Raw genomic sequence first — 23,213 nt, forward strand, 5'->3', positions numbered from 1 at the left:
CGACACCCCCTACCAGAAGGATTGTATACACCCACAGTTCCATACGATGTGTATAAAGTCGGCAGCATCAGAGTTGCATCAGGGGGCAGGTAGCGTCCCTATTGGGGTACTATTTGTGCAATTGTGCTGGGGAGAGGTAGGACTGATACAAGAATCTATACTGTGTAAGGCGGAATGTAGAGCTCAGCAAAATCTTCTTGGACAGTGTACAAATCCCCTGCCATTGATCGTCGGGTAGGGTGATACCCAAGACCCTGTCCCACCTGGATTTGAACAGCATGCGGGGAGCCAGGCAAAGAGATTTGATCCGTTTATATGGTGCAGAGACCACATCCTCTCTGGATGGGGGTTGGTCACGATCTGGGCCAATGAGGAAGGGGCTGGTGTGACCGGGAAGTCATCCCAATGCTCCAGAAGAGCTTTGCGCAGTCTGTTGTACAGTAGCAGGCACACAGCGCTCCAGGGACCTCGGCTCCTCAGGGTCTCCCACTGAATGAATTTGTCCTCATGTACCAAGTCACCCAGGGAGCTGCCCTGCATTTTTTCGAACTGAGATTTAAAAATCCCTTCAGATGTGAGAGGGATCCCATGCACAGAATACAGTGTGGAAACTGTTGCGTGCCGGTCAACGGTGCAACCTAGTCCCACGCCCACCTAGTCACCTCTAAGGGATGTATTTCACGCCTGGGGAAGCGTCTGGGTGTACAGCAAAGTAAACTTTGCAGGTAATATATGAGAGAGCTGTAGCCTTTTCAGGCTTGATGTGCGATAATTCCGCAGAGGTGTATCACCACCATATAGCATACTGAATCTGTGCTGCGAGAAAGTACACATATAGATCAGGGTAATTCAGGTCCCCGGAGGATTATGGAAGTGACAATGTGTCGAGCACAACCTTAGCCCATCTGCCGGCCCAAACAAGTCTGGAAAGCAGCGACCGGGCACGTCTCCGAAACAACGAGGGGGGAATCAGTGGGACGTTGTTGGAGATGTACAGCATCTTAGGGACCACCACCATCTTACCCAGTGCCACGTGCACCGCCTGGGACAGTGGAAGCTGGATCCAGACTCCCACCTTGCACTCCAATTGCTCTAGGGCAGCTAAGTAGTTGTCATCAAACAGCTTGGACGGCGAGGTGGATACCATTACCCCAAGGTACCTCATCCTCTAAGGGCACCAGCGGAATTCATCCCCAACATTGGTTGGAAGTACTGCAGGGGTTATTGGTAAGATTTCTGATTTGGACCAGTTAATATGCAGCCCAGCGAATCCACCGAAAACAGAAATGCCCTGTACTAGTGGTTGTAGATTCTGCTTGGGGTCTTTCACGTACAACAGCAGGTTGTCCGCGTAAAGAGATATGATAGAGACATGGGAGTAGTTGTCTTCAGCTGTGCAAAGGCGAAGAAGGGCATGTGCAGTTCAATTCCCCAAATTAACAAACAGCAAAGAAACACAATGGGTGTGATTTACTAAGCATTTTTAAATTGGATTTTCACAGTGAAAAAGCTTTCATAAATCTGACCCAACATGTGAAAATGTGATTGTTATAAGTTGCATGCTTGTTTCACTAGAAAACCACAGACAATTTTAGTTGCACTACTCTATGTGCTAAAAGCCTTTTAGAACGTGTGAGTGGTTGGGATAATTAACCTTCCCCAATTTATAACCATCAGCTTTGCCTTTGGAAATAACTTGGGCGTGGGCCAATATTCAGCAATAATGACCCCTTCTTCAACCTATAAAGCTTCAGTATAAATCCTCAAATCCAGTCAGTGTCTAGTGTTGTAATTATCACCTTTTGTTCTATAACTATAAGAATAGCTCATCATTGATTAATGTTTACTTCATAAAAATATGAAACAAATAGAACTGTACCCATGTCACCATGCCTCGGTTTTCCCAATAGGTGATGGACAAACACTAGGGGTACTTTGTAAATTGAGGCAAGCTCCTTCAAATGTTGTAGAATGTCCCGAAATGAATTTCTTTTCTGTGAATGGCCAGATAACCTATGTTTTCCTCCCATGGGGGTTATGCATACAGTGGCTAATGCTGGCAGAAAATGAAATGATTACTTACTGGTAATCCTCATTACTCCTAGTCCTACTCTTCCTCGTCTCAATACTTACTCAGTGAAGGAGCTCCCCCTTCCAACAGAGCTCTTTCCCCAAAAATATGTTTCCCTTTTATTCCCACCCTCTAATAGGCCAGTGTATAATGCACCTGGCTTTTCCCATTATCCTACTGTGCATACCACAGGAACCGGGACAATCTTACTACTAGGAAGTAGAGGAGGGTGTCAGTACTGTGATGAGGAAGAGTATAACTAAGAGTAATGAAGATTACTGGTAACTAATCAGAGAATTGCCTCCACATACCTTTTCCTTGTCACACTTACACTATGAATTATACCAAAGATCCAAAGATAGGACTGGCACATACTTGGCCTGAAAAGGAATGACCTCAACCTTGCAATCAGGGGGAGCGGCCATCTTATGGAGAGTAGCAAGCAACCACCCCAAGGAGAGAAAAGGGGTGTGTGGAGGAGATCCCTCACAGAAACCAACCAGAAGGGGCAAAAATCCTAGGTGCTATGCATAGACACATATACAGATCACTCAGCAGGACCACTAGAGGAAAGTTAGGGCTTCTTATCCTAGAAAATCCAACCCAGGGACTGCCAGAGTATCACTGAAGTCTCAGGCAAAACACCAGGGAAAAATGCAGCACAAGGCCAACTTCCAAGTCGAGGAGTCCCAAAGAACAAACTGAGCAAGATGGAGGCCAAGCCCTCTCTACAGTACATAAAAGGGCAACAAGCACAATCTATTCCCATAGTCAGATGATAAGGAATATCCTTCCAAAGGACCCCCGATCCGAGATTACACTCCAACTACTGGCCTAACGTAGTCTAAATGTTGGACTACCTAACCATTGACAAAGGGGAAAAAACACAGCTTCAAAAGGCTGCAAGGGTCTAGGGGTGTTGACTGATCACAAAGGGAACAAAGGTCATTGGTGAGCTAAACACCCACCGAATGAAGGGGCTGCGCCAAATATCCCCAACCCAGGGGCTGGCACCTCAAAAATAACCTACAAGTCATTGTGCCCTTCAGGCTGCAGTCCTTAGAACTGCACCTCAGATGGGCTGAAGAAGCAGACACCGAAACTGGGAAGAACCGGGTGCCAAAGGTGCACAGATTCAGAACCCCATCCACAACCTCAAACATGTCGCCAAACCAGATCCTACTGGCTACTACAGAACCTGAAAGACCCAAGGTGAAAGGCAAAGAAGGACATAGGTTGATTCAGAGAAAAGACGCCCCAAAACACCAGAACAATGCTGGACACAACTGTCCAGCATGCCCAGTGTGAGATCGGCCTCACCTCCCCCAGAAGTAACATAACAGTGTTTGGAGATTTACAGGGAGATCCCTCTCAACCATGGTTCAATGTAAATAGTACAGGCCCAACTCCAAGGAATTCAACTCGTTTTGGCTGTTTTGCCGTATTTTAAGGTGGCATTTTTAGGCTGGTTGCAGGGTGAAGGTAAATGTTTTTTTTAATTTTGGGAGTTGAGGCAGGGCTGGGTGGGTATATAGGGTGATATCGGCGACTAGACCGCCATAAAAATGCTGCAAAAAATGTGCGGAAATTACTGATGAGTTGGCCTCCTGCAAATTGTACAAGATCCATTCTAAACATGCAACAATACAACACTGCAAGAATGGGCCACTTGCCTACCGAAGGCAGAAGATAGGAATCAAAAGAGAGTCAGCAGTCCCCCCATTTCCCTTAGTGTTGGAGGTGGAAAGAGGCTTGGGAGATCTCAGGACGCCTTCCTCACCTGTTACATGCTAGAACCCGAAGGGCACAACTGGCTGCCCGCACCATATGCGCACATATTTAACATGCCTACAGAGCCGACCTGTGCCCGCTCCAAGGGCCTGGGCAAAACACCTAGGCCATCTCTGCATATATCACAGACATCTAGACCCCATCATAGACACCCTGGCTGCAACTCTACAACAAGCACCCCTAGAGAAGGTCATTCCTATGGCTCATGAGCAGAGCCTGTCTTGACCTACAGAGGTCTGATGTTGCCGTAGACCAGGAAAAAGTATCTAATTCCCAGGTATACCTGAACATCCAGAACTAGTGTAGGCAGTGCAAGGATGCCCCTGAACATAAGAAGACCAGGGCCAGATAGTTGTCCCGAGAGCAGTGACCCTGCCCATTACCACTAATAGGCAGGATTAGCCAACCAACTTGTTGGCCTGAGAATAGAAGGCCACCAAATTCACACCCCATCAGGGTACTTCATATGCAACCACAAGCTATAATCGTGTGCGTTGCCTATTGCCCATTCGCCCTGAATTACATTCTGTATAAGATTCTTGGCACTGGTTTACAACTTATATCCTGTTAACGTCTGTTACATTGCCTCGTAATGCATCAATTGACAATTGCCTTAGCATTCTGTTCCTGCCATGAACTGTATAACGTATGCTAGCACTATAACAGTGAATATAACCAGCCTCTTGTTAATGTTTGCACTATTGTATGTTTGAGAACAGCACGATAGCCCATAACGTGCAAATTGTCAGTGCCTGCTCCTTGCCTGTTCTTGTTTTGCAGCTCGTTTAAAAGCAGCACCATAGCCCATAACGTGCAAATTGTCAGTGCCTGTTCCTTGCCTAGTCTTGTTTTGCAGCTCGTTTAAAAGCAGCACCATAGCCCATAACGTGCAAATTGTCAGTGTCTGCTCCTTGCCTAGTCTTGTTTTGCAGCTCGTTTAAAAGCAGCACCATAGCCCATAACGCGCTTCCTATCAATGTTTTTGCCTCTTTGCCTGATCTGCCTTCTACTACCAGCCGTGCCCCAGCCTATAACCTGCTCCCAAAGGCTGCTTTACTGCATGTCTGATAGCAGTTCCACATCCTAAAACCTGGATTCTGACAGTGTTTGCTTCATGCCCTAAATCGATTTTCATCCTCTATGCCTGTCACGGTTGCTCGCAGCAGACAGTGTATTCCTAGTCATATTAATCATTGTCTCATGCCTGCCACAGTTTCTATTCTAATGACATCATTGTTCCAATCTTGACTTGTTAGCTGCAGCGACGCATTATTGCCATTTCCATGCCTGTGCCTTATCATTGCACCGACATCAGTTTGCTTAATGCTATGCCTTAACTAATGTTGTTGACCGCATTATGCTAGTCACTTTCTAGTTTCATTCACCAATCTGCGTCACTTAGCTATAACTGAATCCCTATCTCTGATACAACACCATCTTGATACTGGAATTGGAAGGATGCCAAACTTAGTAATACTGTTCTGTACTATGGCTGCTGCCATGTATGTGGACTCTAGTAGCCAAGAACACATTGTTCAGTCGCTAGTACCTACCCTAGACCCCAGCTTGCCATCCACTGCAAATGTCACGCAATCGAATCCATCCATACACTATAGGGCCCTAGAGACAGTATCCTACGCCTCTCTACCATGCGCCACGTCCAATAGAAATGACAGACTCTGTGCTAGATTAACTAAATTATATGAACCTTTGAGAAGGACCCTACTGGCCGCTAACCTTAAAACTAACCATAAACTTAGCCTGAGACCTAGCCACTTAAAGTTGTCTCCACCACTGCCCATCTCGAACATGAATACCCCTCAGCTCAATAACTATAAGCCTAAGAGCCTCATTACACGGAAGGCGGTGATCCAGGGTGCTATTAGCACCCTGGACCATGCCGGTAAATTACCGGCACCGCCTTGGCGGAAAGGGGATTTACCGCCCCATTCCAAGGTTGGTGGGGCGGTAAATCCCCCTTCCGCCATTGCCCTTCCCCATTCCCATTTCTGCCCCATAGGGCTCTATGGGAATGGGGAAGGCGCTAAATACGGCACCGCAATTTTGCGGTGCCGTAATTAGCTCTGAGGTCCCTTAGCGGGTTGGTTTTTAACGCCTGCAAAAAGCAGGCGTTAAAGCACCTACCCGCTAAGGGACCTCGTAGTAAGGCGGTAATGGTTAACGGTCACCGCTACCGTTAACGGTGGCCGTTAACCATTACCGCCTTCCATGTAATGAGGCCCTAAGTCTTGTAATAATAACTCTGACAAACCTATCCGAGTCAACAAAGCATCTGAGGCCCCCCCCCCTCAAAGGAGCGCTTCTCAATGCAAGGTCACTTGTCGCCCATGCTACCGATATTGCCGACCTAATCACTGAAGGGAACCTGGATTTCCTCGCAATTACAGAAACATGGCTCCATAATGCAGCAGGACCTGCTCTTATGCTAGCTATCCCTGATGGCTACACCATAGTTAAACAAGACCGAGACAACGCCCGAGGTGGCGGCATTGCCATTATTTCTAAAACTGTTCTTGCCCTTAGACTAGCCTCCACCCATCTGTCACAATCATGTGAAGTTCTCACTGCCAAACTTCAGATCAATAACTCACAATCCCTCACTATGCACCTAATATATAGAGCACCTGGCCCTCTTGGTACCTTTGAGGAATATCTGCATAACATAATTATGAATAACCTCAAACCCACTTCGCAACTACTCCTATTAGGAGACTTCAACTTAGGTTTTAATGACCAAATGGATAAAAATGCAACAGATATAGCCAACACAATCAAAGCACTAGGCCTCACCCAAAAAGTTAACAAACCTACCCACCTAAAAGGGAGAATACTGGATTGGATAGTGGACCTTAACTGTTCAGTTACCATCTCCTCCTTCTTGCCATTATCGTGGACAGACCACTTTCTGGTGTCCTTCCACCTATCTACCATAAGACCCACTCCACTGGTTCAACCATTAGCGCCACCATGCTCAACCAGAAGTAAAAAAAGTATCACTGTAGAGAAGGTTATCCCTGCCATTCTGCCCACCCTCAATGCACTACCAGAAAATCTTGATCCTAGCATCCTAGTTCAGGAATTGAACAACATTATGCTCACCACACTGGACACAATTGCCCCAGACAAACTCAGACCGAGCAAACCAATAGCCCATTTAAAGAAATGGTTCACACCTCAACTTAAAGACCTTCGCACCTTAAAGAACAAACGTGAAAAAATTGGAGACATTGCCCCTCCAGCGAGAACAAAGTCAAATTAACCTCACTCTCCTCACATTACAAGAAGGAAATTTGCCGGGCAAAACGTAATTCCTACGATGAGCGTATTGCTAACTCTAACTCGAGTATGAAAGAACTCTTTTCTATACTCAAAGAACTAGAGTCCCCAATTGCTATACCCGATGTTTGCACCAAGGACAAATCCTGGTGTACAGACATCCAACATGACCTAGCTAATAAATTGAACACACTCCAAAATAAAATTCAGCAAAAAAAAGAAGTACTGAACATACAGCACTCGCCCAACACCCTCCTGCCTAACGTTTCACCATCGGCACACAATACTACCTTCCATTTTTCTAAAATGTCTATCTTGGAGGTAGAAAAAATTATCCTGTCATTGAAGCCCTCGAACTGCAAAGGCGATATTTGCCCAGCACAACTAATAAAAGATGCTGCCAGAGAACTCTCCCCATTCATAACTAAACTGATAAATGCCTCATTTGCCACAGGCACCATACCTGCTAACCTCGAACAATCTTGGGTGCTCCCCCTCCTCAAGAAACAGACGCTAGATCCTCTTATTCCCACTAATTACCGGCCCATTACCACAGTCCCATTTCTACTAAAAATACTGGATAAAGCCGCCTATATCCAAATTCAAAAACACCTTGAACTGCATAAACTCTTAGGCAACAGACAATCTGGTTTCCATCCACTACAAGGAACAGAGACAGCCTTAATCGACCTAAAGTCCCAAATAGACGAGCAGAGAGACAAAGGTAGGACAGTACTCTTGCTCCTACTTGATCTTTCCGTCGCATTTGATCTGCTCAATCACAAGGTCCTATGCCAGCCCCTTGATTCTGCGGCCCACTTTTCCACGGGAGCCATCAAATGGATTGATTCTTTCCTTCCTGAGAGAACTATGAGAGTCTTCTCCCCTTCAGCAGCCGCAGACCCGACACCTATCCTATGCGGTGTTCCCCAAGGGTCTTGCCTCTCGCCAACCCTCTACAATATCTTTACTAAGCCACTGTTTGACGATTTGGACCATCTGGGTATCACCTACACTAATTAAGCAGATGATACGCAGATTCTTCTCCCGCTTTCTGGGGATTACAGTACGGACACGGGCTTAGTGAACAAAGTTACCTTATCATCCAAGCATGGATGGCCACTCATGGCTTGTGCTTGAACGATGATAAGACCAAACTAATAATTCTGGGCTCGCAGGCCAACATTAAAAAAATAGGCAAAGAATTCTCCTATTCTCCTATTTTAATATTGACGGGAACACCATCAAAGTTTCCAAGAAAGTAAAAACCCTTGGATTCTACTTGGACTCCACATTGTCCTTCGATAAACAAGTCAAATCCCTTACCTCCGCCACCGCTTACACCTGCAAGTTACTCAGAGCTGGTAAGCCGTTCCTCTCTGACAATAGCTGCCTGATCCTGGCTAGAGCCCTAATACTCTCCAGAATTGACTACTGTAATGCCCTCTACAGTGGTGCCAATAAATCTACCACCCAAAAGCTCCAAACACTACAGAATAATGCCCTAAGAGCAGCCCTAGGTATAAATAAAAAAACTCACATCTCCTCCCTGAGACGCCAACACAAATGGTTATCCACATCCACAAAATACAACTAAAAACACTTTCCTTGACCTACAAAGCCCTTAATAATGCAGCCCCCAGCTACCTTATAGATAAACTCCACAGAAGAACTTCTCTCACCTGCCAGAACTGGGAATGTTAACTGTCTGAACATACCTAAATATAAGCTCACCTCTATCGGGGGTAATAGTTTTACTGTAAAGGCAGCTGAATTCTGGAACTCACTGCCTCATGTTCTGAGAGCAGACCAACCCTACCTACATTTCAGAAAAAATGTAATAAAACACATCATCACTACTGACCCCTAGTCTCCCAGTACCCATTGAGGACCTGCCCACATCTGAAGGGACTTTTCACCTGCATTTATAGTGTACTACTGCATTAACCTTTGAAGACCTTGTGTAACCTAGTCTACTTGGGAGCCTAAGTGTTATACAAAGGGCCTCACTTTTGTCATATATATTTTTTTGTATAGTGCCTACTGCATTTCTGTAACTACATTGGCCATTCTTAGTCTTTGCTCCTATTCTGTACATTGTGTATATCCTGTAATCATGTAAAAACTGTATATCCCGCAATCATGTAAACACTGTATTGTGTGCGTATTTCGCAACCTTTGTAAGCTTTGCATCTCCATACTGTTACGCCCTTTTACTTACGAGTCTGGTGCGCCTAACAAATGAATAAACAAACAAACAAACAAACCATGGTCCTCATTAGGTGCTACTTGCGGGTTGCCGCCAGACTTGTAACATTTTACTGGCGCCTAACTTCCCGGTGCCACGGGGAGATTACAAGTCCAGCAGCCTGGGAAGTCAGGCGCCGGTAAAATCTTAGTCCCCATTCCCAGAGTCCCATAGGACCCTATGTGAGCGGGGACTCAGAAGCGCTGGCACCGTTGCTAACAGTGCCGGCGCTTCCGTGAAGAGTCTGCCTACCGGGGCCGCTGCGGCCGGCAGGGTCAGACCTGTTGGGTGCAGCGGCTCCGGCAGGCAAACTCATAGTTTGCCGGCCCGGAAACAAGGGTGCCAGTGAGATTACCGGCCCCCTTGTTTCTGGATCGGCAAATTTGTAATGAGGCCCCACATATCTGAACCAGGCAGAGGGCAACTTACATCCCTGAAACCTGTCACCACCAAATCAGAGCGGGAGGGGAGAAGAACCCCCCTCCACCTAAGACTGGGGTCAGCAACTTGAGAAGGGCATGAGGTGGAACCAAGAGAGGACTCATGCCTTCATCATTTACCTTGTTGCAATTTACAATAATGGGATCTATCCTGCTAGGACAGCCATGGACAACAAGAACGAGGCACAGTTGGTACCTAGCAACAATCCAGCAGGCACCAAACCTGGTGACAACAGATAAACCATAAAATCGGCAAATCCAGCATCTACAGCAGTCTGTGCACATCTCCCGCAGCATGCTCAAACCACACACCCCAGGTTTGGGTGGACAATGAGCTACGAGAAGTGCCATCAGGGCTTACTCGAAACAAAATATTCACCCAGATTCTTCATTAAGCAAATTCTAACAACAAACACTGCCACTGTGAGGATTTCGGGAGCTAGAGCCGCACTCCTGGCCATATGGCCCTGAACCAGACTGCAGGCCCTGTGACCTCACAGGAGCAGCATGCAGTAGCCAACAAGAGAGGACTGTCCTGCCAAACTCCCTGACACTGTGACACCAGTCAAAATGCTCAGAGACCAGTAATCTCTGAACTCTCGGCTTTCCCCTCCTTTCATAGGACATTCTTCCACTTATTCGCTGAAGTCCTAAAGTTCATCTCCTCTTCCAGCAGAACTGCAGCCTTGAAGCGATGGTGCCGCTGGATTCCTAACATGATAGGCAGGTACGAAACATAGTGCATCTAAAGTTACATCTGTGAGTTTTGTGCCAACCTGAGAGAAGGGAACCACATAACCCCATACACAGAATAGTGGCAATGTACATGAGAAAGATTATAACCCAATGGCTGCAGTGTATTCTCTCCTACTAACTGTGACCTCGTGGCTTCTTGGAATGGCATCTGACTCCACACATCCCTATACAGCACTCCTTCATTCAGTCATGGTTAAAGTCTGTGGCCTTTTTGAATTTACAGATGTATAATTCACAATTCTAAAATTCAACTATGTGTGGGAACTGTTGGGTCGTCGACAGATCCTTCTTGAGTGACTCTCTTTAAGGCAGGAGCCACGGATCGTAGATATCCCATGAAGAAAGGGTGAACAAAGGCATCGAGGAAGCAGCTTCGGTCTGGCGGTGCTCGTCGACGATAGGTCATGGACGTCCTGCGAAGATGAGGCATGCATTGTATTGTATTGTTTATTTATTTATAGAGCGCTCCTGGCTGTTAAGCAACTGGGCACTTGCAATAAAAATTCTTAAGTTACAGGTACATTCATATATTACATTTCATATGTTACAGGATCATATATCAAGCATTTCTTATGTTCCAATGTCTTTCAAGTATTTTACAATAAATGTACAGAGTATTTAGTACAGTTGAGGCTTCTAGCAGTCGTTGGTGTGATGCGGTGCACCTCGACAACGATAGTTTGTTGCCACAAAGAGTCTATGAAGGACTTTGGCCCAGCAAGGGCATCGGGTCGTTAGCGTCATTGTAGTCTTCAGGTGGCGGGAACCCCACTGGCGGATTCCCGTCAGCGGTCTCGACTTTCTCTGGCGGGACAAAGCGGTCGACGGTGCTGGCGAGGGAGTCCTTGAATTCAAAGTGTCTTAGTCAATGGAGCGTTGCGGCTCTGGTCGTCAGTAGCATGGCGTCAAGCGGTCCTTGCTTCTGTGCAACAAAGCTTCGATGTGCTTCCAGCGGTTACAGCAAATCCTCCGAACCCTGGTCGACGACGGTGGACGGCTGTCCGGGACCTTCTCTTCGGATTCCTTGGCGGTCCCCGTCTCCTGTCAACAGTCTTTCGAAGGCTGGCTTCCAGGGCGCTTCGGTGAAGGTTAGCGGTGCACGATGGTCCCTCGTAGCTCGGGGAGAGGTCTCATAGCCAGGTCCTCTCTCGGATCAGTCCTTGACGGCACGGCGGCTTTCAGATTGCGTCGAAGTGAACAGCAGTCAACCTTCTTCTTCGGGCTCGGCTTTGAGATCAAGCGTCAAGTTTCGACTTCAGCTTCTGAACGATTTCCATCAGTGAGAGGCCCCCAGATATAGTGTTAGGTCTCTCAGTCATTCTGCTATGTCACACTCAGGCAACCAATCACTCAGAAGGGCATTCAGCAGACAGGCAGCTAATCAGGCTCACAGTGCATTCAGGCCCTTTTTCTCCTTCCATTAGCTCACAACAAGGAATTTGGATTGGGACAAGCATTCTGCCATTCAGCACTCCACACTGCATTTATACCAGTTTCGGGCAGGGCTGTCTCAGTCATTGTGTCAAACTCCAGAAACCAGACACCCATAACATGTAGTGTATATTGGTCACACACTCCTTTCACCCAGGTCCCACCCCAAGGGCGTACCCACAACATACAGTCACTGGGAAGGCTCCAGCCAGTCTGGCCTGGACTTCCCCACAATACCATACATGGAACTTCCACCCAACAGCCAGTCAGGGGAAGGGACAGAGTCAGGGCTTCCCAGGACTTTGGGAAAACAAGGTAACAGGCAATAGAAAGTAAGAGGCCACAGGGGCCATCTTGTCTCCCATCAGGATTCAACTGATTCCAATGGCAGGGCCTGGGTATCCCAAAATGGTGGATACTCAGAGCACCTGTCAAATTCAGCATGGAGCTACAACCAGCCCATAGCCTGCTTTGTGGGCCACACACAGGTGCCCAAAAACATACACTAGGGGCACAGGGTTGTACCCCCATCCATATGTGCAATAAGGGTATCCCAAGAGTCTGTACACCAAACCAAAAAGAAGAAGAGCTGCACTGCCAGGAGTCCCACGTGGAATCCTGCGTAGAAAATAACACAGAACACACATGATCAAAGGAGAACATGACAAGGACATGGAGACCCTGTCCCTCCAATGCATTTCCAGCATCACACTGAACTCACATCTGTGGGGCTTGTAGTCCAATGCTTCAATCATAGTGCTATGTAGGTTCCACCTAAAACAGAATCCGAAAAATGACTTGCATGGAAATACCTCTCCAATTGTAATGTAATTGTGCAAACCTTTATTTAACTGAAAACCAGAACTGTATTGCACATTAAAGCTTGTATCACATTAACCATTAACCCTTTCCTTTGTAAAAATTAAAAGCCTGAAATAGACATAATCAGTGTGTGGTCAAACAGATTTCTTCAAAAAGGAAAAGTTAACACAAAAAACAGGCTTGGACACCCTGTTCCTGAATTTGTTTCAAACTACAGAGCTGCTTGGGAGATGACTAATTCACCAATTATTTCCAGCTGCCTGCTGTCAGGATTGCCACAGTAACCAGTGGGATCAAACATTCACATGGACGAACTGGCTCACTCTGCTGCTTTGAATCCCATTCCTCATGCAAGGTTCACTGAAGAGAACCTACACCAGAAGGGCTGCCTGTAAAGAACTACAAGTACCACAACAGGGGAATGAACGCGGGACAGAGGGAAGCCTTCAGGTCAGCATGCCTGTCAAACCTTTTTATTAAGGTAGCCCGGAAAGCCCCAACTGAATTTTTGGCAGGGGCAGGAGATAAGAGCTGTCACGGTAGCACTGGCCACCAACCCACTCATCTGTGGAAGGATCACAGCCAAAATACATCTCACCCCCTACGTCTGCCTACCATTGACACCACAGGGGACAGCCCAAGACCTGTACTCAAATGAAGAGACTGGGAAGCCCAGACGACCTGCAAGAGCCATGTCAGTTTCAAACCTGAGATTGGGGAACTGCAAAACCCCATACATAGAATAGTAGCAAAATACATGAGAGCTGGAGAATCACAGTGACAGTAGTCCTATTCTCCCCTACTCACTGTGACCGTAAGGCTGGTTAGGGGGCATCTGCAATCCACACATTCCCATGAAGCGCTCCGTCCTATAATTTGGAGAGGTGCAGACGACAAGGTTATCCTAGCTGTACTAGCAGCCTGTCCACTGTGCTGTGAGAGGATTCACAGCTCAAAATGTCGCTCACCCCATGTCATGGTCAGTGCTCACGCTGCCATTGCCGCACCAAGGGGCAGTGCCTAGACCTTGATCCCCACCAAGACACTGGGAAGCCTAGCAGACCTGCAAGAGGCCATGTCTTTTGCAAACCTGTGAGCGGGAACCACCATATACACAAAAGTGCACATGAGACATAACACGGTGAGTGCAGTCCTATTCTCTCCTACTCACTGTGACCTCAAGGCTCCTTGGAGGGCGTCTGCACTCCACACATGCCCATGCAGCGCTCCTTCCATAAGTCCAAGCCAAGCAGGGACTGAGAGGGAAATGACAAAAGAGCATTCCAACAGCAGTCAATTGAGATAGTCAGATCTGTTTTAAGTCGCTTAAAAAAATTATGAATATGAAATAGGTTTTATAAGGTTTTAGTACAATTTTAGGATAGTGTTCTTAAAGATGTGCCCCAGAGTTCGTTATTGTTAACATACATGAAAAGTAGTAATAATGGAAAGTGAACAGAATGTGTATTGTTTGGATGAATCTATTTGAATTTTTGTGCATTCAATATTTTATGTAGGGTATCATGTACACTATAAACTCAAATAAAAATAAATTAAAAAACAGCATTCTTAGACCCACAAAGCCTAGGAGATGAGTCAACACTTCTGGAAAACAAGAGAGCAGCCCAGCTGGCCCTCCAGAATGCCTGTCGGGAAGGACAGAGAGCAAGCAGTCCCTTTTCACCAGCTCATCAGGCTGGGCACGCCCTGTCACCCAGCCCAGCAGAAACCTCTGGGGAGCCCAATGCCCACTGGTCCTGGTACTGCCACCCACTCCTGAAATGCAAGCCCAGCTGGGACTGAGAGGGCAATCATGGAATATCATTCTTAGACCCACAAAGTCGAGCAGTGGGGTCAAAACCTGAGGAAAACCTGAGGCCTATTCAGGGTTCACTGTTCTGGAGGACAGAAAGCAAAAGAGGGAGGTTCAATGAGGCAGGTCAGGTGCTTTATACCCTGGGCTATGAAGGGGGTAGGGGATTTAAAAGAAAAAAAAAGAAGAATATTTGGGAAAGAATTCTGTTGGAAAGCGGGGCACCTTCATAGAATAAGCACTGCGATCAGATAGAGAGGCGTGGAGGTAATGTACAACTGATTTGCTTCCTTTTCCTGTTTTTATGCTTGCCCCTTATTGTTCCATTGTCTTTTGTAAGACAATGATTGTTGCCTTTCAATGAAAGAATACACATTAAAATAGTCAAATGGTGAAAATGATCAGAAACTGCGCACAGAGTTAAATTTGAATTTGAACAAAGATGTACAATCTCACAGTATATGTTTGGCAGCAGCAGACGACACTAGCCATCAGCTGAGGGTGACAGGGTCTATCCTAGCGGGTGCTTTGTACATTATTTTCTCTAGTATTTTTACCCCTTACTCTATCTCACTGCAAAGGTGCGGGTTCCTTTGGGTGTCATATACGAAGCAGCTCATTTTGCCTTCCACACATCAATAATAAGGCCCATATTCACTTGCCACCATGGTTATATTTTTACTTCTGCCAGGGTTTAGGACTACCAATGTTGTACAGGGCCTGTGCAAGGGATTATGCCAACCGGTTCAAAGGTACGTTTTAACACAGTCCCCCGCCTTTATCAGGGCACCACCATTGATATTTTTAGGTTAAAAATCGAGACCTTCTGCTGCGGCCACTCTAGGCAGCCACCTAGATATGATATCATATCACCAATCCTAGCTCTTTATAGGTCAACGTTTCTGGAAAGGGCTGTGCTGAATCAGATCAAAATAGCATTTAAGGGGGAGAAAATTCAGGATCATACAATTACTGCGCCTACAACAATTTAGAATACAAAAATGCTGAACCTTTTGCTCTGCATTTCACTTCAAGTATTTTTGGGCGGGGGGGTTACGGTAATAAATATGGTAAGGGGACAATGTTGCGGGTCTGCAGGGAGGGGGTTCTCCTCCGCATATGCTTGGGTGAAAGGAAAACATTTGTTTGATATCTTCGTATTCACCGTTTCTTTTTCCGTAGTGATCACATAGATCCGAAACTCTAGTCTCTTGTACACTGATTGGAACTAGTTGGGATACGGTCCCCCGCATAAAATGATCAGCCAGTGTTGTGGGCTGATGGATGCAGCCTAGCGGTAGGTGGGGAAGGCGCAGGGAGTGGGATGGAAGTGGGGTCACTGGCACAAGTGTAGTGGGTTGTCTGTTGCTTGGGAATGCAGGGGAAAGGATTAACATGGGACAGGGAGAGTCAAAGACCAACAACGCATTATGAAAAGACTTCAACGGGAATGGGTTGTGCTTTTTTAAGATAAGGATATTTAGAATCTGGTGTGCCATGGAGAGGGATTTCAAAATATAGGGTGTATACAGGAGGGTATCCTTAGAATGTGATGGCTAAGTAAGGAGGGAGGCAGGTTACACATTAAGGGGCTCGTCTGGTAGGGATGTTACAGAAGTATCTAGAACTATTCTGTCACAGATTCTTACAGAAAGGAATGAAAGTGTGTGGATGGCCATTTTTGTTTTCGCTAGAGAGAGTCGGATGTCACTGCTCTGGCCAGCTGGCTGCATTGTTTCCACTTCATAAGTAGAGTCAGAAGAACTTGCTGGGGATTTAGGAGATTCTCAAAAGGGCACTGATGGCTTTTGGCATGGCTCGACACAAGTCAGTGTCTTCCCAAGTCTCCCTCAAGTTTGCTAAAGGAAGAGCCAGCCAGAAAAGGTCCACATGCTCCCACCTGACAGGGCACCCAGTCACAAGTCTTACACAGCGCACCCATGCCAGTCTGCAAGTTGATGCAAGGGTTCCCATGCCAGCTCTCAACCAGGAGTAGCATGTCCCACTGTAGGGACACATTGCTTGCGAGGGATCAGAGCATCTGCCACAGCACTCACCTCCTTCATGTCTTCATAGAAGAGGTACAGGATGCGGTGTTCCTTGGCCTTCTCCCACCAGCCCTTCACATGGTCGTACCATGAGCCGAACGCCACTAGAGGTTGAAGGGGGGGAGGAAAAGGAGTCATGGAAACAGATCAACCAAGGCAGAATATTTGAAAAAATATTGGTTACAACCTGAATCTCATGAATGATGAACATAAGAGAATGTGCAATGGACAGATTTGATATAATGAGAATTGGCTGCACTTTCTGACTGCCCAGCTCCTCTGAAAAACACATAGGATACAGTGACTCACATGCAGGTGAACAACCACTGGTGACATGTTGCAGGGGATTCACAGGGCAAGATGGGTGTACAGTATGCGAGCTGGATGAGCTTTTTAGGGCCAGAGATGGGGAAAGAGAACCGCTTTTGCACCACCTCAAAGTGCATTTGCTCTAACAAGATGCCTGCAGCAAAGGCGTACTGCTTTGAAGTGTACCACAGTTGCCAAATGGACAATCTCAAACCATCATAGGGCGAAACTAATGCCGGAGCTCACAGCAATGCCCTGCTTGGACTGGCTTCATGGACCATAGAGTATTGTGTGTATGTTGAAAACAAGAATGGTTTGACTCCATAGGAATAGAGACTTACCCTTTCCGCTGTCTGTCATCTCGGGCAGCCGGGGGTTGTAATGACCCGGTGGCACCGGTGTGTCAGGTGGCGGAACAGTGTTATGAGTTCGGCAGCAACCCGCGGTAGTACTAACGGGTTAACAACAAATTCGTAATGAGTCCCATGACGCTGCATTTGCAAATTTACAATAACACCTTGTTTCTATATAACCACAGCTGATCTTGCTGCATCTTCTAAATGGAATACAGAACTTCCAAAACAAATTGCTACAGGATCAGAGCCAATGGAAATGCTGCTCCTCTTTGCGGATTCCTGGGTTTGATGCCCTTTTCTTGATTAATCTTTACATTGGTAAAGAAGGACCTGCAAGTGTTTGCAATGCCTGGAGAGTAAGCCCGCAGCAAGGCGGGTGAGAGAAGTGATAGGGAGCAGAAGCAACTGGTGGACCTTGGGAATCAGTAAGAGAAAAGGAGTGCAACTATCAAAAGCACGATTCTCTCTTATATGTACTCCATGGGCCCACAGTGCATCGCTTCAAGTTTAGCCCTGGTACACAATGGAAATAATTAATTGGGCATTATACAGCTAATTGACAATGGGCCTCATTACATGGTAGGTAGTAGCCATGGCCCTATTAGCGCCATGGCTACCCCCTTACCGCATTCCGGGTCCGTGTTCCCGGAATAGGGACTTACCGGGTAATTCCGACCTTGGAGGACCTGGTAAGTCCCCATTCCAGGAACCATTCCCCATTCCCATTTGAGCCCCCATAGGGCTCAATGGGAATGGGGATGGAGCTAATAACGGTGCCGCTATCTGCGGTACCGTTATTAGCTCTGAGGCCCCATAACGGGTCCCGTCCTTAACACCTGGTCAGACCAGGCGTTAAGGACTAGACCCGCTAAGGGTCCTCGTAGTAGGGCAGTAAGGGATTACCAGCACCGGTGCCCTTACCGGTGCCGGTAATCCCTTACCGCCTACCGTGTAATGACGCCCAATGACTTGGATATATATAATTGTTGGCTTGTTCTTTAGCATCAGGAGCCTGAGAGCAGAGAGTGTGGGCCTTTGGGGCCTCCTAACTGAGCTGGCCTCTTGGCATGTAGAAAGCAGAGTTTCAACTTCCTTGATTGATAGGTTCCCAGATTTCCTTTTCCTTAGGCCTTAGATGGAGAAATATATTTTTTTGTGAAGTCAGAGCTTTCTGAGAATTTGTTGAGCAAAGATAGATGTTCAATAAAGAAAGATATTAGATCAGCCAGTCAGATCCCAGAGCAAGATGGAGGCTCCATCAGAACCCATGCCTCTCGCCACTTGCTGTCCTGCCCATGGCCACTATAGCCTTCCCCAGGCTGCTTTACCTGGGCCGGTCAGAGTCCCTATTTTCCCTGGTTGCCTTTGGATTGGACTCTTATATCATTATGCATGAAGAGAGCTATGCTGCTTAGGGACATTTGGTGTTTCAGTGCTCTAGACCTCAATTGAACACCAACTTGCAAAAGGTGCAATTTCTTTCTTTCATGCTGGGAAAGCAGTCTGATATTTTCAACAGTGTAAGATGGCACTGGACATGTGAGACATCACATTGAATAACGACTTTCACATTCAATGGTAAATTATTGTGTTAGATAAGAGAAATCGCTATGGGCGCCAAGGTCCTTACTTAGTCAACATTTGCATGGACCAGTTTGAACAGATAGTAGCATTATGATCGGGAAGGTTTAAATAACATTTATAAAATTAACAAATGGTCATGATACATCAAGGGCATCCTTCTGGACCACTAAGGTACTGATCAAGAGTTCATAGACTATGCACTTATGCACTTAATGACTTAATGACAGCAATTTCCACAAAACATTTGCCCTGACAAAACTCGCTTTGAATTTTTAAATGTAGAAATGTTCATTGTTCAGAACACAATTGAAACTATGACCTTTAGAAAACATACAGAAGTGAACTCTATCTCGTCTTCCAAAAGTTATCACAAGAAGCATGTTTCTTGATAACATCGCTAAGGGAGAGTGTGTTATGTTTTGTTAGTCGGATTTATACCACACACAGCTGTCAAATGCATGGCCTTCAGGCGCACTTAGTACATAAGGGCCACACTCAGCTTCAGCCAGGACACAGGCTATTGCTCAGGGGCAATACGCTCTCCTTTGAAGCAAGACGATGCGGAGGAACACAAGTTCAAACCCCGGGCCCACGCTTAAAAATCTCTGGGTATTAAGCGTGTTATATATAACTAATTATAAAATGCTCAATGTCAAGAAGGGGTCGTCAATATATGTAACTATAGAGACACTTAATGCAGCAGTTAAGAGAGCAAAGAGAACAATGTTGAGAAAACTGACTGTTGCCAATACAAGCGAGTGCTCGCCTAAAATAGACAAAGTTGCTTTCAACACAAAAGACTCTGTGCAAAGCCACGCTGCATACAAATTACTCAGTAAACATTGGAACCTGCGCAAATTAATATGGATCTTTTTCATTACATCCAGGATAAACCATTTATTATTTACAGAAAAGCTCAAACCTTGTGCAGCAAATTGCCTACCAGTCACCTGGGTGCAGAACTCACACCGGGGTACCATACATGCAGAACATGCAACGTGTATCCCCTAGCATGGATTGTACTCACTCGGAACAACCACGTCTTTGACATCAAGCAATGTTGCAGAAGCACCTATGCTGTTGAAATAATTATTTGTGAAGGAGGTAAGCAATATGCTGGAAGCACAAACTGTCTATTGCGAATCAGGATTGGCACAAACTTAAGAAGCATCACAACCAGGGACCAGCGATATCCTTCAGCCCACACTTGTTCCAGTCACAGGTGGATGACAACTGAAAACGGCAGAGGGTCTTCGGCATTGAAAAAGATGCAGCGGCAAAGAATTATATCTATTTTTTTTATTGTTTATAGCTTATAAATCAACTTTACAATTATATTCATTTTAGTTACATAGTATCAAAAAGAGTTTTTACAGTATCAATAACATAAGGAAAGAAAAAAGTAGCAAAGGATTAAAACAATAAAAATGCAAAATACAGAATACAAAGTACAAAATACCAATTCATTTCTTTGCTTTTATCTCAGCGATTTGGTTGATTACTTACATCCTGTCTCAATTCTCTTATTGTCATTATTAGTTTTCAAGAACATCTTTAAGTAATTCTTGGTTGCAATGCGAACTGACATACGGTTTGTTGAAAAGAACAATTCCCATATTTCATCATCGTTAAGAGTGGATAAATGGCTGTAATATTTAGATAAATACCTTTCTCTTTTAGCAACCAGTTCAGTACACTCCAACATAAATGTGTCTTAAGGATTCCATCTGGGTTACATTTTTACAGAATCAACAGAAACCAAAGCACTATGGATTTGTTTTCGTTTACTCATTACTTCTCTAGTTGGCTTAAGATTATATCTAAATCGTAACATTGCTGCTCTTAAGGTAACTGATGGATAACGGAGCAAATAGGGCTCACATTGCCCACATTTTTTCCTTGCAAACGGGTTGTTCTTAAAGTCTTTGTTTTTAGAACATTGCTCACGTGTTTTAATCCAATCGTGTAAATATAGTTTTTCTTTGCTCTGTTTGGATCTTCCAACAATACTTGTAGGGTGACATCAGCTTCTGCCATGATGTTAAATACTGCTGTTTTACATTTTCTAGCAAACTCATAATCAGTTTTCAACATAAAATCGGCAAGAGCCGTAAGCAGGGTGTTTAGCATTGTTGACAGTATGCATTTTCTCAGTAGGGCACACTGGCGCCAATGGTATTTGATCGCTAGTGATAATAAACCAAGCTCATGGGGCACAAATACCACTGGAACGCATTGAGGTACGTTTAGTAGCGACTTCAAATATTTTCCCTCGAGTTTTTGTAGGATGTCATTCTCTAGATTGAGCCATGTTTCTAGTCCATATAGCAATATCAGAGTTCTTTTTTGGTTATAGTATGTAATTGCAGATGAAATAGAAAATTTACCATACTTATATAGAATGACTTTGGTTTGGGAAATAGCAGTTGTAACTCTTGATTGCAAAAGTTCTAAATGGGCTTCGTTAGAATGTTTGTTATCTATCTTCATTCCCAAATAGGTATACTGTCTTACAATTTCAAGCTCTGCATCCTGTAGTTTCCAGTGGTGTTTGTTTGATCTGTTCCTTGGTGCATTACAAATCATGATCTTGGATTTGGAGATATTAATCGTAAGCTGATTGGTTGTCATATATGCTGCCAATGCTTGCAATGAATTTTGTGGGCCACTTGGAGATTTAGAGGTTATGATCAGATCGTCCGTGTACATTAAAGCCATCACTTTCTCCTGGCCCAATCTCGGAGCATCAGTGATCGCTTTGGTGAATTCTCAGACATGTCATGTAAGAAAAATTTAAATAAGGCCGAGGCAAGGATACATCCTTGCCTCAGGTGTCTAGTGACTTTGAGTGGAGCTGAAAGCATGCCTTCTGTATTTAATATAATCTGCATCATAGTATCAGTGTGTAGTTCATGGATAATGTCCAAGATGGTCTCCGGAAAATCTGCTTTTTGGAGTTTTTTAATTGGCAATTCTCTTGAAACGGAGTCAAAGGCTGAATGAAGATCAATGTAGGCCATATAGAGTGGTTGATTTGTTCTGTGATGTTCATGTTTGATGGCATGTAGTGACATGAGATTGACAACCGTCCCCATACCAACCACAAAAACCGTCTGATGTGGATCTCGTTTTCTTTCTTTCTTGGTCCATATATTGAAATCTCGAAGAATGAAACGAGAGAAGATTTTCCCCATTTCATCTATAAGCGAGATTGGCCTATAATTGCGAGGAGCCGTGCGGTCCCCACTTTTGAAAATTGGTATGACCAACGATGATCACCATGATTCCGGTATCGTTTTGTTCTCGATAACATTATAAAATATATTATGTAGTATTATAGCCCAGCTGCTCGGGGTGGCTTTAAAAGTGGCATTACTTAGCCCATCCGTGCCCGGCGCTCGAGAACCGCTTAATTTCTTAATGAAGTCTTCAATATCTTAGACCGGCATTTTTATTTGCCAGATGGAACATGTCATTTGTGAATTGAGAATCTCATTCTTTTCTCCAATTTTATATAGTTCTTTGAAGTGCTGTAACCACTGGTCTTCAGAAACACTGTTTGTTTGTGCTGCGGTTTGTGTATTCCCAGCAGTGTTGTTCAGCATTCCCCAAATTATTGCTGTACTTTTGGAATTTAAGGCTCTTAACATATTTTCTCCATCCTGTTGGTATCTCATAGCTTTGAGATTTCGAGTCCAGTTCATATATTGGCACTTCATTGATTTTAGTGCTGCCTCCCTTTCTTCGCATGGTAACTTGAAAATTGCTTTTTTATTCCTTCGAAATTCGTTCCTTTTAATTTTTTGTTCAAAGTCAAAGGAGTGTTTTGGATGCACACCTGTTTTTAGAATTGGGTTATTATTTGTCTTGAATGACATGAGCGCTGTTAGATATCGACTGATTCCATACATTTTGAGATTTTTTGATATGATGGAATTTAATGTTGTTAGGCAACAGTCATTCCATTGAATACGTGATTTCCCATTGTGGACATGTACATTGGTTTCATAATACTGTCTAGCTTGTGCCTCATTAAGTTCCCAGTTCCAAGTCAAGGTTAGTATTTTATGGTCACTATAAGTTTGATCGAGGATTACAAATGCGGTTGCTTGATTATGTAAGGTTTTATCCATATATACAAAGTCAATTGTGCTTTTTGAGGAGCCTCTAGAACACGTGGCACTCAGTGGGATGTCTCCTGGTATCGAATGATTGGCCATTAGTAAGCATCTTTCCGCCATCAAGGA

At 45.1% G+C, this 23,213-nt stretch overlaps 1 protein-coding gene across 2 annotated transcripts in view; it reads right to left on the reverse strand.

The window, feature by feature from the left end:
- LOC138581034 (sulfotransferase 1 family member D1-like) overlaps positions 1-23,213 on the reverse strand; it is a 297,474-nt gene that overhangs the window by 37,318 nt on the left and 236,943 nt on the right. For both annotated transcript variants that reach the window (XR_011304411.1, XM_069652058.1), the window contains exon 6: positions 16,727-16,821. Coding sequence is in view for 1 of the 2 variants with exons in the window: in XM_069652058.1 (XP_069508159.1) it covers positions 16,727-16,821 (95 nt within the window). In the remaining variant the exon portion in view is untranslated. The remainder of the gene's footprint in view (positions 1-16,726; positions 16,822-23,213) is intronic.

The sequence above is a fragment of the Ambystoma mexicanum genome, chromosome 3p (assembly GCF_040938575.1).
Source record: "Ambystoma mexicanum isolate Mex_15411 chromosome 3p, UKY_AmexF1_1, whole genome shotgun sequence".
Lineage (NCBI taxonomy): Eukaryota > Metazoa > Chordata > Amphibia > Caudata > Ambystomatidae > Ambystoma > Ambystoma mexicanum.